Source organism: Pyrus communis, chromosome 17, assembly GCF_041283825.1.
Source record: "Pyrus communis isolate YQ-2024b chromosome 17, ASM4128382v1, whole genome shotgun sequence".
Lineage (NCBI taxonomy): Eukaryota > Viridiplantae > Streptophyta > Magnoliopsida > Rosales > Rosaceae > Pyrus > Pyrus communis.
The window spans coordinates 17,847,343-17,861,654 of record NC_142581.1 but is presented as its reverse complement, the minus strand read 5'-3'; the positions used below and the strand labels follow the sequence as shown (position 1 = coordinate 17,861,654).

The following is a 14,312-nucleotide window of genomic DNA, read 5'->3' as shown; positions in this document are numbered from 1 at the left end:
GGGGCGCAAAACAGAAAGTGTAAGTGGGCAAAAACAAAGCTTTTCAAAATCATTTCAATAACAAAAGTTCTAACCCCTCGCCGTAAAACCTGTATAGTTTCCCAGAAAATAGAATATGCACATATATATAAAACATGCTCAGAAATATGCCATGTCGAATGCCTCTAAATAAAATGCAAGTACTCAGGTAATGTCAATCAATGCGATGTAATCTGTCAGCCGGAGTCACCTAACGTGACCTGTACGGCTGAATCTAGAGCTCAAATCCACAACTCACTAACTATACCAGCACACGAGTCGGAACCACCTAAAGTGGTCTGTACGACAGGATTGGTGTAAATAAATACGCTCAAGTGCTACGATCACGTGAAGACTGGGCGAATAATCGCGGGTCACCTACGAGTCGGAACCACCTATAGTGGTCTGTACGACAGGACTGTGCACCTAACTTGGATCCAAGATGAGCGTGGTGCGGAAGGTGAACATCACGTGAAGGACTGTGCCCTACTCTGGGCAGGAGCACTAACACCGGGAGTGCAGGTTATGAGCTCTTTATGCATCTCAATTCACTACTAAACACAAACATAAATCATAACTTACTTGACACTTACCTGTGCGTCCGCAGCACCAAATATATATATATATATATATATATATATATATATATATATGCAACTACTAATGCATAATTAAATAGGCAAACGCAAAGCATGGCATTTAAAACATATAAACGTTTAATTTCATTTTCTGGGAAAAATCACAAGTATATAGGTATATACGGAAAACCAAAAGCCCACTCACTGGTATGTAGAAAGGTCGTAACCCCCTTGCCTCGAGTGACTGCACTCGTCCTCGGGATAGGTCTCACCACTTTCAAGCACTAAAACCAATGAAATCTCGTCGGAAAAACTCCACCAAATCCCGCCAAACCTGCAACTCACGATCCCGACGTCCAAAACCTTCAAACGAACCACCCCGAGCTTCCTAAGGACCTCACCAAGCTTCTTACAAGCCTGAAATGGGTATGGTTGAACTCATACGAAGCTCACGAACACAAAGGTATAAGTCTCCACCACGATCTACCACGTTTTCGAAGGGTTTGACCTTGTCCGTACAAGGAAGGAAGGAAAGGGAGAGAGAGACAGGGATACGGGACATGGAAATGATGAGAATGAGTGTGGATGTGTGTGTGTGGTCCAAAAGCAACCAACCAAAACCCCAAAATAACCATACAACGAAACAAAACCACTAGGGGCAAAATCGTCACTTTACCCCTACAGTACGAAAAATCTAGAACGGGCTGTCACAATTATCCAAAAAATTTCCTTCACATAGCCTGATACTGTTCATTTAAAAATAATTTTTCGCAAGACTATAATTCAGGACAGGACTATATTTACCCATTTTGGTTGGAGATAGTCTAAGGGCTGGTTTGGTATTGCTGTGCTTTGAAAAAAAGTTGCTTATGCTGTGCTGTGAGAATAAGCAACTGTGAAATAAAGCAGCAGAGTGTTTGGTAAACTTTTTTGTAAAAGTGCTTTTGAAAAAAAAAAAAGCAGTATTATAGTGTTTGGTAAACTTTTATGTAAAACACATATGAAAAAAAGCCGGTTTTTCAAAGCTGAGTTTTGCAGCTTCTTGTTTTTGGCTTTTTTTCACCCAAAACTGTGAAAAAAAGCTGAAGCTGAATGTTTACCAAACACAAAAACGGCTCCCAGCCTTTTTTGATACCAACTTTTTTTAGAATCACCTCAGTACCAAACCAGGGCGTATATCAAGAACAAGTTTTTTTTTTTTGCCCTCATGTCACAAGAGAAGTAGAAACTAAAGTCTATTTCTACACGGATCACACCACAAACATCTATTTGGGTTCATCATGTAAAAGCTCCGCTTAAGGTTGGATGTATTTTTGTGTTTTGATGTTATGGGCGTGTCTATCCTACAACCGGACCATCGGTGCAGACTGAAATCAAACAACCGTGAGCAAGTCGAGCTTATCAGTAGAACGGGTGCTAAAGACCCATATAATGCAATCCGTATAACTGTTTCCCCTCTTCACCTCCTCCTCCCTTTTTCTCCATAGAATCTCAGAGAAGCATGTCAAAGCCATTAGAGAGATACCAAAAACTCGTCCTCAAAGAATCATTGCCCAAAATCCACAGGTACCCATTTGCCCGCAAAGAGCTCAGCTTAATCCTCAGGTGCGCTTACAAGAAATTCCTATCTCTTGTCTTCCAAGACACTTTCACGACCTTTTGCCTCCTTCTTGAGTAAGTTATTTTCCTTTCCATTTCTCAAAATTGTAATATCTGTTTGTTCTTCTTTTGATATTTGTCTCTGTTTTTCGAATTTTGAGATATAATTGTATCCAAAATTGAAACTTCACAACAATTTGGCATGAAAATTTGAGATTTTGTTTGTTATTCTTCTTTTGTAATGCAAATTATTAATGAGGGTAATTTGGGATTGAGCTAAAAATTTTGTTAATTTTAGAATTTATTTATTCTCAAATTTTGGTTACATTGTGTTAAGTTGTTTGCTCTTCTGGGAAGCAAGAATGCAGATTCGCAATGCTATTTTGGTAGGCCATCTCCTCCTATAGAGCCTTGAGGCCGAAGCAAAAGAAGAACATGGCTGTCGCAAAATACAAGAATGCAATGGTTGCTCATAAGAGGCGCACTAAAGCACGCCAAGAAGAAAAGGGTAACATGATTTTACCTTGTGTTTGCTAATATCTGAATATGTTCGATGTTTTTGAAGCTTATCAGTTGGAGATCATGAAGTTGCTTGCTTTAATATGTTAATCGAATAATGTCCTTGTTAATTGTTTTGCCTCCTCTCCCTGTAGTTTCGGGTTTAACTCAGCTGCCACAAGATGTTCTTGTTCAAGGGTTCCTTGATATGCAATCCTTGGTCTATGTTGGACTAGTTTGCTAGTAATTCCGATTTCCTTCAATTAAGTTCATGTATTCGGTTTTCATGATTTAAACTGCATTTTAATTAGCAATTATCCCAATGCTAAAACTATTATAATGGTTTGAATGTGATGATTTAGAGCAGCTTCTGTATTATTTTTCTTTGTATGTAAATTACCATATGTATTTTGAAGCACCACTGATGTAAGTACTTTCTCTATCTATATACTGTCTTATTATCCCTTCACTCTATTCAGAGATCAATTGCTGTTTATTAGTGTTTCTGTGACTTGAATTGATTGAACTGATGTTCCTAAATTTCTTCTTGCCAAGCCTTTAGAAAGGATTATTAGGTACAGTGAATGATCTTAAATAACACAAAAATTGGCCTAATTATTATTGGAAAGCCGTTTTTTTCTTAGTAAAATGTTTTCAGGTTTGTTAATGCAGTTCTGACAATACCTAAGGGGACTCTATTTCCTATGTGCGTGAACTTGGCATTATGCCGTGAACTGATTGGACCAGCAATGTACTTTGGACTCATGGGTGATGGTCAGCCAATTGGAAGATGTGATGATATGTGGGTTGGCTGGTGCATGAAGGTAATTTCAATTGTTTCTTTAGTTATCTATCAATCATTCACCTTTTTTTTTTTCGCACTTTTAGATTTTTTAAGGTGGATTTAACACTTCAACTGTAATATTGATTGGATTACTGTTCATAAGATTAAACTAACTTGTGGTTTGGATTATTAAGAAAATGATTGACGGTGGAGTTTGTATGTTGTCAGGAATGAATTAAGATAACTTGGTATGAAAGCCAAACGTCCTTTTAATAACTTACGGACTTAAGAGATTTCTAGCTTGTGATCATTACCTCCAAGCTTTCTAGATGTACACTGGGTTGAATTTATTGTCTTCAATGTGCTTATAAACATCACATTATTTTCGATGTCACCTTCCTCTCTGAAGAAGTGTTGAAGGTTGGTTGCATATGTTTGGATTTAGATTGATGTGAGACAATGTCCTAGGGTAGGCTTCCTATGTATTCTGATTTCAATTTCGAGCCCTGGATGCTAGCTACCTTATATGTCCTCACTTTTCACCAAGGTTAGTGGGAAATTATTGCCCTTTGTAAATTAGTGTTGTTAATATAATTGAGGATTAGTGTTCTTTCCCTATAGGTCAAATAGTAAAGTGATGATTTAGCACACATTGGATAGCTGTAGTGAGACATTTGAAAAAGAAGCAAACAAGTAGTTTGAAATTAATACACTAGTAGCAAAGCCAAAAAGATGATGTAACAATTAGTCTCGACAGATCTTGATAATATTGTCCGCTGGAAGTGTGGAGTGTATTGCCTTCTTCATAAGATGATACCTTTTCAATCCAGATATCTAAAATCACTGAAGAATGAGTGACTATCTCTCAACCCTACTCTCTGAAGACTTTCTGGGGTTCCAGAGCGTGTCAATTTTTCCCCAGCACGCACTTAGTTTTCTCCCTCAACTGTTTCCTTGTTCAACTCTTTTGACTGAATAAAGAAATTCGGAGCTCTGCACGCCCTAATCAGAGATTAAATCGAAGATTTGGAGTTTAATCGGAGAATCGGAAGTCTTGTAAGCAGATTCTGGAGCACAATCAGAGTTCTTGTAAGCCACTGCAACCATCTCCGTCTTCTCTCTTTTTTAATTCAAAGTGATTCCTCTCAATCTGGAAGAGAATTATTACTATAATTTTGGATTTGATTTTTCTAATTGTTGAATCTATTGTTGTTAATATGTTGACCTGGATTACTTTTTCATGTTTTCAATTTTGGTTCGTTAGCTTTTGAAGTCCGTTGTCGTCTGAAAAATCCTCTAGTAATTCATTAACTCAGCCTGTGAAAAAAGAGAGGGAGTTTTTCGTCGAGAGAGGTCAAAGTTGGTTTCGGTTGAATTGCTTGCGTTTAATCTTAAGTCTCAATTCATTCGCCTTCATCATTAGATTGTTTCAATAATTTCAGAGGCAATCGCCTGAAGTTTGGTGTGATTTGGTTGGAATAAACGACTGGTCCACCAAAGAATGTTTTTTTAATTTTTTTTTATTTGTAGCTTTGGAAGTGGTTTGGCAGTTTTAACACACACTTTAAATACAACAAAAAATGGCCTAAAACTAAAGGTAAACAAAAAAAAGGCCCAACAACAGAAAAACCCATAAACTACAAAGCTTCCGCCAAAAACTTCCACAGCCTTCTCCACCCTCTGAAATAGGTCCATCGCTCGATTCCCCTCCTCCGTCCAGTAATGACTCCTCCACAGATGCCACCTCCAACCACAAGTTGCTACAAGAGCACAACCATAAACAAGGGATAATCGACAGCCAAGTGAGCAAAGCCAACTATCAGAATGAAGTTCGCGGATTCCCACAAACGACTATGTAGAAACCGACAAATTACAAGGAGAAAGTGGTGGTGGTTGTACTACCTGAGCTGGAGCAACCGTCGGAACTCTACACACAATCTCTAAAAGAAACATGGCTGACAATCGGATCGAAGATAGGCAAGGAAGAGATATGCCTTCAAAAGTAGAGGAACAGAGGAGACTGGAGAGAAAATTGAGAAGAGATAACTGTAGAAGTAGGGAGAGAAGAAGGAAAAGAAAAAAAAAGAAAAGACACGACAGAAGCTAGGGTCAGTGTCACCCAAAAAACCCAAGATTGAAAGGCTCATAGGCAGTGAGAAATACTCTCAGGGAAGAGAGAAAGAACTCTCACCAAGGAGAGAACCCAGTAATCAGGAAAAATTTTACTTATTTTGTTGGGCTTTCAAAGTTTGTTGGAGGTTGTGTTTGTAAACGTTTAAATATTTGCCATTGCAATTTCGTTATGAAATTTTTTTTTTTTTTTTAAACAAACGATATTATCTACATTAAAGGAGAGGAGATGTGCTTAGCCTCATAATCAGCTAGCAATACTATAGTTCAAATTCGCTTTTGACGAAAATAAAACCTAAGACCTCTCTCTCTTACAAGTAAAGAGGAATACCACTAAACCGTTTTACTTTTATTTTTTTATTTTTTTAACAACTTTCACAAATGCATTTTTAAGTGTGTCGAACTGCTGTCTTTTCTCACCATGTGGGATCAATTACCGCAATTAATAACCACATCAAAGCATTAAGCTACAAAATCTGATTCTATGTTGCTTGATTGTTAAATTCTGTCTCTTATACAACACTAAGATTTCATGTACTCTGCACATTAAAAACAAATTTCCAGAGGTCTTCTGGGGAGCTAAGTTTTTTTACACACCACTCTTATAGCTCCCTTTAGCCTGACCTTGGCCTTTGTAGGTTTTGGATGTTAAAATCGGGGGTTTTTTTTTAGTGAGATTTGTCATGTTTCTACAGTGGGAACGACGAACTTGTAACACTGCTTGCACCCGAGAATGTATTTCTCCGTGGCTGGTTGGTTTTGAGAAACTTTTTAGAGATAATACATCGTTTTCGTTATTTCGGTGTTGCAACATCCAATGAACTGATTGTTAAGATATTTAACAGAGATGAACTGTGACTTTTTATTCTAGTGTATGTAAACTAGTGTGATTTGGGATGTGTCAGTTGTTATCCAGTGATGAATTGTGTGCTACAGTTTGGTTTTATAGTGGATTACGTAATATTGATACATATGATTCGTTCTGAAAGTTTATGAAATGTAACGACGTAAGCATTAATTGAAATTGTAAAACAAGTTAGCATTTATAAATGGTACAAAATGATTGACTTTATCGAACATACCACATCAAAGGTATCGTGTTCCTAGCACTGCCAGAGGCACATAAGGATTAGAGTAGTCTTAGCCCTTTTTTTTTTTTTAACAAACGATATTATCTATACTAAAGGAGATGAGGTGAGCTTAGCCTCACAATGGACCAACAATAATATGGTTTAAATTTACCTTTGGTGAGAATTGAACCTAAGACCTCTCATTTATAAATGAAGAGGAATACTACTAGACCGTAGTATTAAGTGGCTAGTCTTAGGCCTGTCTTGACTTGAAAAAGTAAAATTGGTACTGCACCTATCTCTATTGTTTGCATCCCTTCTCAATACTTTAAACAAATTCAATCATTATCTTTTCTTTCATCTAAAATTAAGTATAATATTTTAAAGAAAAATAATACCTAGATTATACTTTTAATACTTAATTATGCATTGAGACAACACTTTTTAAACAATTCATAGAAATACAAATTTTTAAACATGTGTAATATGATATCGCGGGCTCTTTTTCTGTTAGAAAGGAAGTTACAGAACTACCCTTCCGTCTGTTTTGAAACATGATCGATGGAGATATAGCTTCATATTCAATCGTTCGTATTTGAATCATTCAATTTCTTTTTTGTCTTGTTTCTGCTATTTCTTATTCTCTTATAATTCTTGCTCCTTTCTATTATTCGAACGTAAGTTTTGTTCCGGTTTTATATTAGAATTTTGCTTCTTGAGTTTTTTCCGATTTCATATGTTTGTGCGTTTTGAATTTGTTCCGGTTTAGATTTTGCACGAGTTTGCGATTTTCACGTTTTGATTGTTTGCATTGAGTTTTTTTCTGATCGATTTTTTGTTTTGTGATTTTGTTTTTGTAGGCACGCTTTTAGTTTTGACGATTTCGTTTTTTGTGATTCAGTTTTTTTTATCGAGTTTTGGCGAAGGTGATTTTTCTTTCTTCAAATTTGTTTTCCATTCAATTTTTTATATTGAAGTATAGATAGCATGTATATGCTACAAAATCACTTAACATTAGTTTATTAAAAGGAATTTGGAATCAGTTTTCTCCATAGAATATTTGTGACATCCCACATCGTCCAGGGGAGTGATCCTTATATGTATATTCCCATATCTACCTAGCACGAGGCCTTTTGGGAGCTCACTGGCTTCGGGTTCCATGGGAACTCCGAAGTTAAGCGAGAAGGGGGCTAGAGCAATCCCATGATGGGTGACCCACTGGGAAGTTGCTCGTGAGTTCCCAAAAACAAAACCGTGAGGGAATGGTAAGCCCAAAGCGGACAATATCGTGCTACGATGGTGGAGCGGGCCCGGGAAGTGGTGCCGCCCGGGTCGGGATGTGACAAATTTGGTATCAGAGCCTAACCCTGGCCGCGTGTGTGCCGACGAGGACGTCGGGCCCCTAAGGGGGGTGGATTGTGACATCCCACATCGCCCAGGGGAGTGATCCTTATATGTATATTCCCATATCTACCTAGCACGAGGCCTTTTGGGAGCTCACTGGCTTCGGGTTCCATGGGAACTTTGAAGTTAAGCGAGAAGGGGGCTAGAACAATCCCATGATGGGTGACCCACTGGGAAGTTGCTCGTGAGTTCCCAAAAACAAAATCGTGAGGGAATGGTAAGCCCAAAGCGGACAATATCGTGCTACGGTGGTGGAGCGGGCCCGGGAAGTGGTGCCGCCCGGGTCGGGATGTGACAAATTTGGTATCAGAGCCTAACCCTGGCCGTGTGTGTGTCGACGAGGACGTCGGGCCCCTAAGGGGGGTGGATTGTGACATCCCACATCGCCCAGGGGAGTGATCCTTATATGTATATTCCCATATCTACCTAGTACGAGGCCTTTTGGGAGCTCACTGGCTTCGGGGTTCCATGGGAACTCCGAAGTTAAGCGAGAAGGGGGCTAGAGCAATCCCATGATGGGTGACCCACTGGGAAGTTGCTCGTGACTTCCCAAAAACAAAACCGTGAGGGAATGGTAAGCCCAAAGCGGACAATATCGTGCTACGGTGGTGGAGCGGGCTCGGGAAGTGGTGCCGCCCGGGTCGGGATGTGACAATATTACATGTAGGTGAGGCTTTGAAAAAAAACAATAAAATTTGGTTGTGTGAAATTACATTTCTGCCCCATATTTCTTATTCATGTTCAGTTTTAATTAGAGGGTTAAATTGGTAATTTCATAGGATTTTGGTTGACAATGATTGTTTTATTAATTAGTAGATATTATATAAGTAGATTATCAATTTAATCTGAATCATTTTATTACTTTTATTCATAATGCGTTTGGGGTGGGGAAACAGATAAGAATTTCAACATTTGTTAACATTTATACAGAATCAATTAAGAATTACAACATTATTAACATTTATGCAGAATTAGTTTTACATAGTTATTAAAAGGATAATGAATTAGAATCAGTTTTGTAAATGTTGACTATAAAGGGCTAATTATGATTACTATAAATAGATAAAATTATCTATATGCAAATGTTGACTACTTAATTATTTGGATATATTGGTTCCTAGTTACGTGGCAATTGATGGAATTTTTTACATTTGTAACTTAATTATTATGAATTTTTATCTCATTGAAGGACATTGTTCACGAGGGTTTAGAGGGTTTTAAAAATCCAAAAAACGATGTACCCATCATGGATACATGTATTTGATGCTCGGCCCAAGAAAGAGAACAAAGGCCTAGTAGTGTGAAAAATGTGAAAAAAAATATACAAATACTCGTGGTCGCATCCTCTATTCTTGAACAATGGTTACATTGTCGTTTGAACTTTTAAAACCCTCAAAACCCTATAATTAGTATTCTTTTCTACGAGTTCAAAATTAATACAAATTCATAATAATTGATGTAGAAGTCTGAAAAATATAAATGAAATATACAAATGCTCATAGTGACAAGCTCTACAACTTTTGTAAAGGGATCAACTCCGAAAATCGACACCATAATCCATACACCCTTGAATTAAACCCTAACCATCTAATTGTCATTTACGTTTAAACCCTAACCATCTTTTTGCATTGTACCAAGCTTGTGCTTGAAGTGTTTATAAAATGCGGGAGAAGATAATATTATAATCAAAGTAATTAATGTGAATTTGGACATAATACAAATAAATAAATAAGACATTGTCAACTGATCCGCTAAACTTTCGCCATTTCAACAATTAGAAATAACTTTAGTGTGGGTGTTTCTCAAACAAGTAAGCGATTGGTTGAGTGTTTTCCAACGAGCAGAAAGAGACTGATCCGTTCTTCTGGCACCAATCTTCTCACAAAACAAGGTATGAACCGTCTTCCAAACTTCTTGCAAGTGCACCTCATTACTCGTAATTGGGTCATAAGTAGCTTGAACCCAGCATTCACCCAACGTAAATTCGAACCTACTTCATTAGCCATTTTTTTTTTGCAAACAAAAGTATATGAAAACTTTGGCTAAAAGTATTGAAAATATTGAAATGTGGTGTAAGGTGGAAGATAATGGTTAGGTATTTATAGAATTTTTTTTTTATAATTCTTTATTTTTTTTCTATAATTTTTATTAACTTAATTAATCTGGACTGTCATCCCAAATTTTGACACATGGCCAACGGTAAGATTTCTGACTTTTTCAATAATTTTTTTGTTTTTTAAGGCCGAAAAACCTGGACTGTTAATTTGAAAATCAAATTGTCCAGATTGTGCCACGTCGCTAGCCGTTAGAATTCAAATTCAAATTTTTTTGACCGTTGGAAATCCAACGACCAAGGTTGTGCCACGTTGCCTATCACCGATGTTGTTAGTGTGCTTGCTAGCGCGGGCCCCAGCTCTGGAATCCTGTCATGGACATGCGCCCACTTGCGCGTGTATCTCACGTTCCTGGCGCAAAATGAATTAAAGCAGCTAGCTGATGTCACGCTAACGTCAGCCTGGTGTCACATAGATTGGGTAATGGGTCAGTGGGTTTTTGTCAAGGTGAGGAGTTGGGTTCTCTCGGAGCCAGTGGATTGGGAAGGGTGGAGTGGGTTTTTTTTTTTTTTTTTTTTTTTTTTTTTTTTTGGGGGGGCGGGGGGTGGTGTGGTGGGTGAGGGGAGAGGGGAAATAAATGGGCTATCTGAAATTGGCACTAGGTGGAATACCCTACAATAAAAACTTAGAAGCAAATTGTACAAATTAGCCAAATGTACTAGTCAACTGAGTACAAATTGTTACATATAAATCAAACAAACTTAAAAGGTTAAAACTTAACAATGTGAACTTCAGTTAAGTTTTAGTCTTAGTACTTGAGTTAAGTTCACTTGATAAGTAAAGTGTCAATATTAGCAAACCCTACAATGTTTAATTCCAACAAGGTTATAAATAAGGCTTTGTAAAGTAATGAATGCAAGGAAGTTTTTTACCGGAAAAACCTACCTCTGGGTTAAAAATTTGGGGATTCTCCCACTAAGTCCAATCCACTAGTGTGAGCGAAGGTTCATACAAAGACCACAAAAGCTCAATTCCTAGATCTCTATCTAAGAAGTAGCTTTACCTTTATGCAACCTTGCCTTACATGAGATGGACTTGTTCGGTCTTCATGAAGTGGTAGCTCCTCCTGAGCTCATCACATTCTGGCACCGAGATTAACACGATCAATTATGTGATATGATTTTATGATATGCACAACAGATTTAGATTCAACTGACTAGTCAGGTTCTTCAGTCAAACTGTTGAAGAAGAACCTAACATGAATATGAGAGATTGGTCTATGAAGGATATGAAAAACTTAGGTTTAGACAAAAAACTCAATGCAAAACCCTTAAAACAATGCAACCTTAATATGCAATGATTGGGTGTTTGTGCATGAGATATCTCTAGGCTAAATGCACTTTTTTCTTGAAAATGTGAAAATCCTAACCAAGGAACAAATGAAACCTTGAAAACCTTTATAATGGAGGAGATGAATGTTTTAAACAAGGGAAACAAGGACACACATGTCATGAGCCAAAGAAACCTTCCCAAATCAAGTGTGAGAGATCCACGCACAGAAAAAGGTGTCAGATGGCCTATGGGCTGTCTTATTTTGTTTGTCTAGACAGTTGGAAAACAGACGAAACTTCTGACTAGACAAGTACACTAGACAAAAGGAATTTTGGAAAAATAAGCCTGACATGTATATGCAAATGTATGATTTAAACCTTTTGTAGTGAAGATGGTTGGTGCTTTGACAAGTTCAATCCCCAGTAGTAATTCCAAATTAGCATTGCACCCTAATTCTAAAATATGAGCATGTGTGGTACCAGATACAAGATTTGATAAGGGAAGCTAAACAATAAAACTAGTATTTAACAATCTCCCCCTTTGGCTTTCCTTGACATAATAACCTCAAACCTATAACTAATTCACACATCACCCGTACTCAAGAAACCAAGTTGAGACAAGAGAGGAGCAAGTAACAACTTTTGCAACAACACACATTTCTCGATAAGAGACAAGTGAGGTTCATCATGGGTTATGAGATTAAAACAACATAGTAAGCTCAAGTGGTACCAATAGGTGTATATTCCAAAACACAATTTACAAGATGCATTTTTACAATTTTTAAATTGGTTGAGATATTTTTCTCCCCCATTTTGTCATGGTAAGACAAAGGAAGAAAGTGATAAATAGATAAGCGCAGAAACTGGTAAGGAATAACAATGAATAGACAATGCAAATTTGGAACACCAAAAGAACTTAAATAGGTACAATTCTATGTACCAAATAAGTTAGATATTTAGCAAATTAAGCTCAGAAGTTCTAAGTAGGCATGAAGGAACAACAACAAAAACAAATGTAGAAAGGTTAATTACATAAAAAACCCAGACAAAAAAAAGTTTCAACTTCAGCAACATTGTTCAAGATTCAACAGATAAGAAACTCCCCCATAACACTTGCATATTAAACCCTTATAGGTGCTCCCCCATAAACCTAGAACTCATTTGATTGTGATGATTCATCTGAGCCGATAGGAGATCTAGCAACAATGGCATCTTCAACAGGAACATCTCCAGGGCATGGACTATGACCAAGACCTTCTTCATCTTCATCTTCATGAGAGGAATATGTGAACCTGATGTGCTTGCCTTTCGAGGTAGGAGTGGAAGAAAAATGCTGATGGACATTGATGGACACTCAATTTCCTTTAGCAGCGTATATAGTAGCCATCTTGGTAACAACGACATAAGAATGGCTGGAGGAAGCAGTGCTGTGATAGGATACAAATGAAGGATCCGCAGGGCAATAAAGGATAAGCTTTAGAGGATTTAGAGAAGGCTCAGAGACAAATGAAGGAGGATTCATAGAGGTTTAACTCATAGATGGTGAGGAGAATGAGTTACTAACAAATGATGAAGACGTTGATTGATCAAACAGAGACTTAGAAACAATAAATTGTTTTCTAAGAGAGTTGATTTTAGACTCAAGATATACTATTTTCCTATCCTGGGAGGTAGTTGATCGTGGGACCGGTCTAGGATCACCCTGAGCTACAACACACATGACATTACTGAGATTTATCATATTTCTATCAAGGTCCTTAGTGGTTCTAAGACACATATCATCATGACATTTTTGAACACCAGTAAGCTAATGTAACTGAATGATCAGACAAGGGTGAATGGTAGACCCTCTTTGGTGGGTTCTAGCATGCTTAGACTTGGACAAAATGATGTCGTAAATATTGAAGATCATCTAAAAAGAATAATAAGTCTACAAGATCTAAGTTGGTATATGGGTCGACGTGGCTTGACGAATGTGTTAGAATCTAGCCTTCATTCCCAAATCTAACTATTTCTGGATAATTTGTTCAGCGTCAAGGCCAGTCAAAGCCAAATCAAGAAACTCTTGACATGCCTTTGGAAGGCTGTATAGGTCGTTTGCCAAATTCTTCTTGTGAAATTCCCGCATGTATTCTAGAGCCTTGCCAAAAAAATGGTGGATGTTGATTTTGTCTAACTTTAATCAATGGTTATTGTGGCGATAGTGGATGAAGTTTGCTTTCAGCCTCATTTCTGAAATGCTCGATGCGAGCTTTCACATCTCCAGGCCAAAGAAGAAGTTTGATTCGTTTCTTAGATTATTCAATCTCAGTTTCAAAGTCGTGATCAATTGGCTTATTCCCTTGAAGAAACTCGGTCATGATCGCCTGAGTTTGTCAATCATCTGTTTTTTTGCCATTTCTTTAGGCTGCTATTTGTGGTTGAAACTTCCTGAGCCGCTTGCCGACGGGCCATAAAGTTGTTGGCAACATTTCTAGGACTTAGACAGAACTATATATATGTCGATAGAGGAATTGTAACTATACCAACGGTGGTCGCATGGCTAAGGTTGTTTGAAGGTTCACTAGGTCGTGGATGAACTTGAACTTCCAGAGTTGTGTACATAGTAATCCTCATCATAAAATGGCCTGTCAAAATCAAGTCGCCATCTAATTGAAGGTGATTTGTAATTTTGTTATTGAGGGCCGAGTCTATGGAAAAACCTTAGCTGGCATTGACCTGAGCCAAACATTGATTGAGATTTCATCGAAACAATGGGTGTGGGTTATGGTGATTTGGTCGAAGGTTTCTATGGTTTTGGCTCGCCTATAATAACTTCTAATTGGCTTCTATTGCATAGGATCATT

At 37.7% G+C, this 14,312-nt stretch overlaps 1 protein-coding gene across 7 annotated transcripts; it reads left to right on the top strand.

Annotated features, from left to right (window-relative positions):
• Positions 1-1,847: 1,847 nt before the first annotated feature.
• LOC137709416 (UDP-arabinopyranose mutase 1) lies at positions 1,848-4,749 on the top strand. Of its 7 annotated transcripts, none has more exons than XR_015958226.1 (4): positions 1,851-2,270; positions 2,557-2,703; positions 2,849-3,517; positions 4,308-4,749. XR_015958226.1 is itself a non-coding variant. In XM_068448507.2 (4 exons), exons 2-4 carry the CDS (start codon positions 2,631-2,633, stop codon positions 4,329-4,331), a joined length of 249 nt encoding a protein of 82 aa, XP_068304608.1. In that variant the 5' UTR covers positions 1,852-2,270; positions 2,557-2,630; the 3' UTR covers positions 4,332-4,749. The 7 variants fall into 7 exon arrangements, 1 of the variants encoding a protein (XP_068304608.1); XR_015958231.1 differs by having other exon boundaries at positions 1,852-2,270; positions 3,352-3,517; XM_068448507.2 differs by having other exon boundaries at positions 1,852-2,270; positions 3,366-3,517.
• The last annotated feature ends 9,563 nt before the right edge of the window (positions 4,750-14,312 follow it).

What these genes read in the sequence shown, in the direction of transcription:
- LOC137709416 (XM_068448507.2), top strand. Translation starts at nt 2,631, where the DNA reads ATGGCTGTCGCAAAATACAAGAATGCAATGGTTGCTCATAAGAGGCGC. An exon ending in AGCACGCCAAGAAGAAAAGG is followed by an intron (nt 2,704 to 3,365) that starts GTAACATGATTT and finishes TTGTTAATGCAG; the next exon opens with TTCTGACAATACCTAAGGGG. An exon ending in GGGTTGGCTGGTGCATGAAG is followed by an intron (nt 3,518 to 4,307) that starts GTAATTTCAATT and finishes TTTTCAATCCAG; the next exon opens with ATATCTAAAATCACTGAAGA.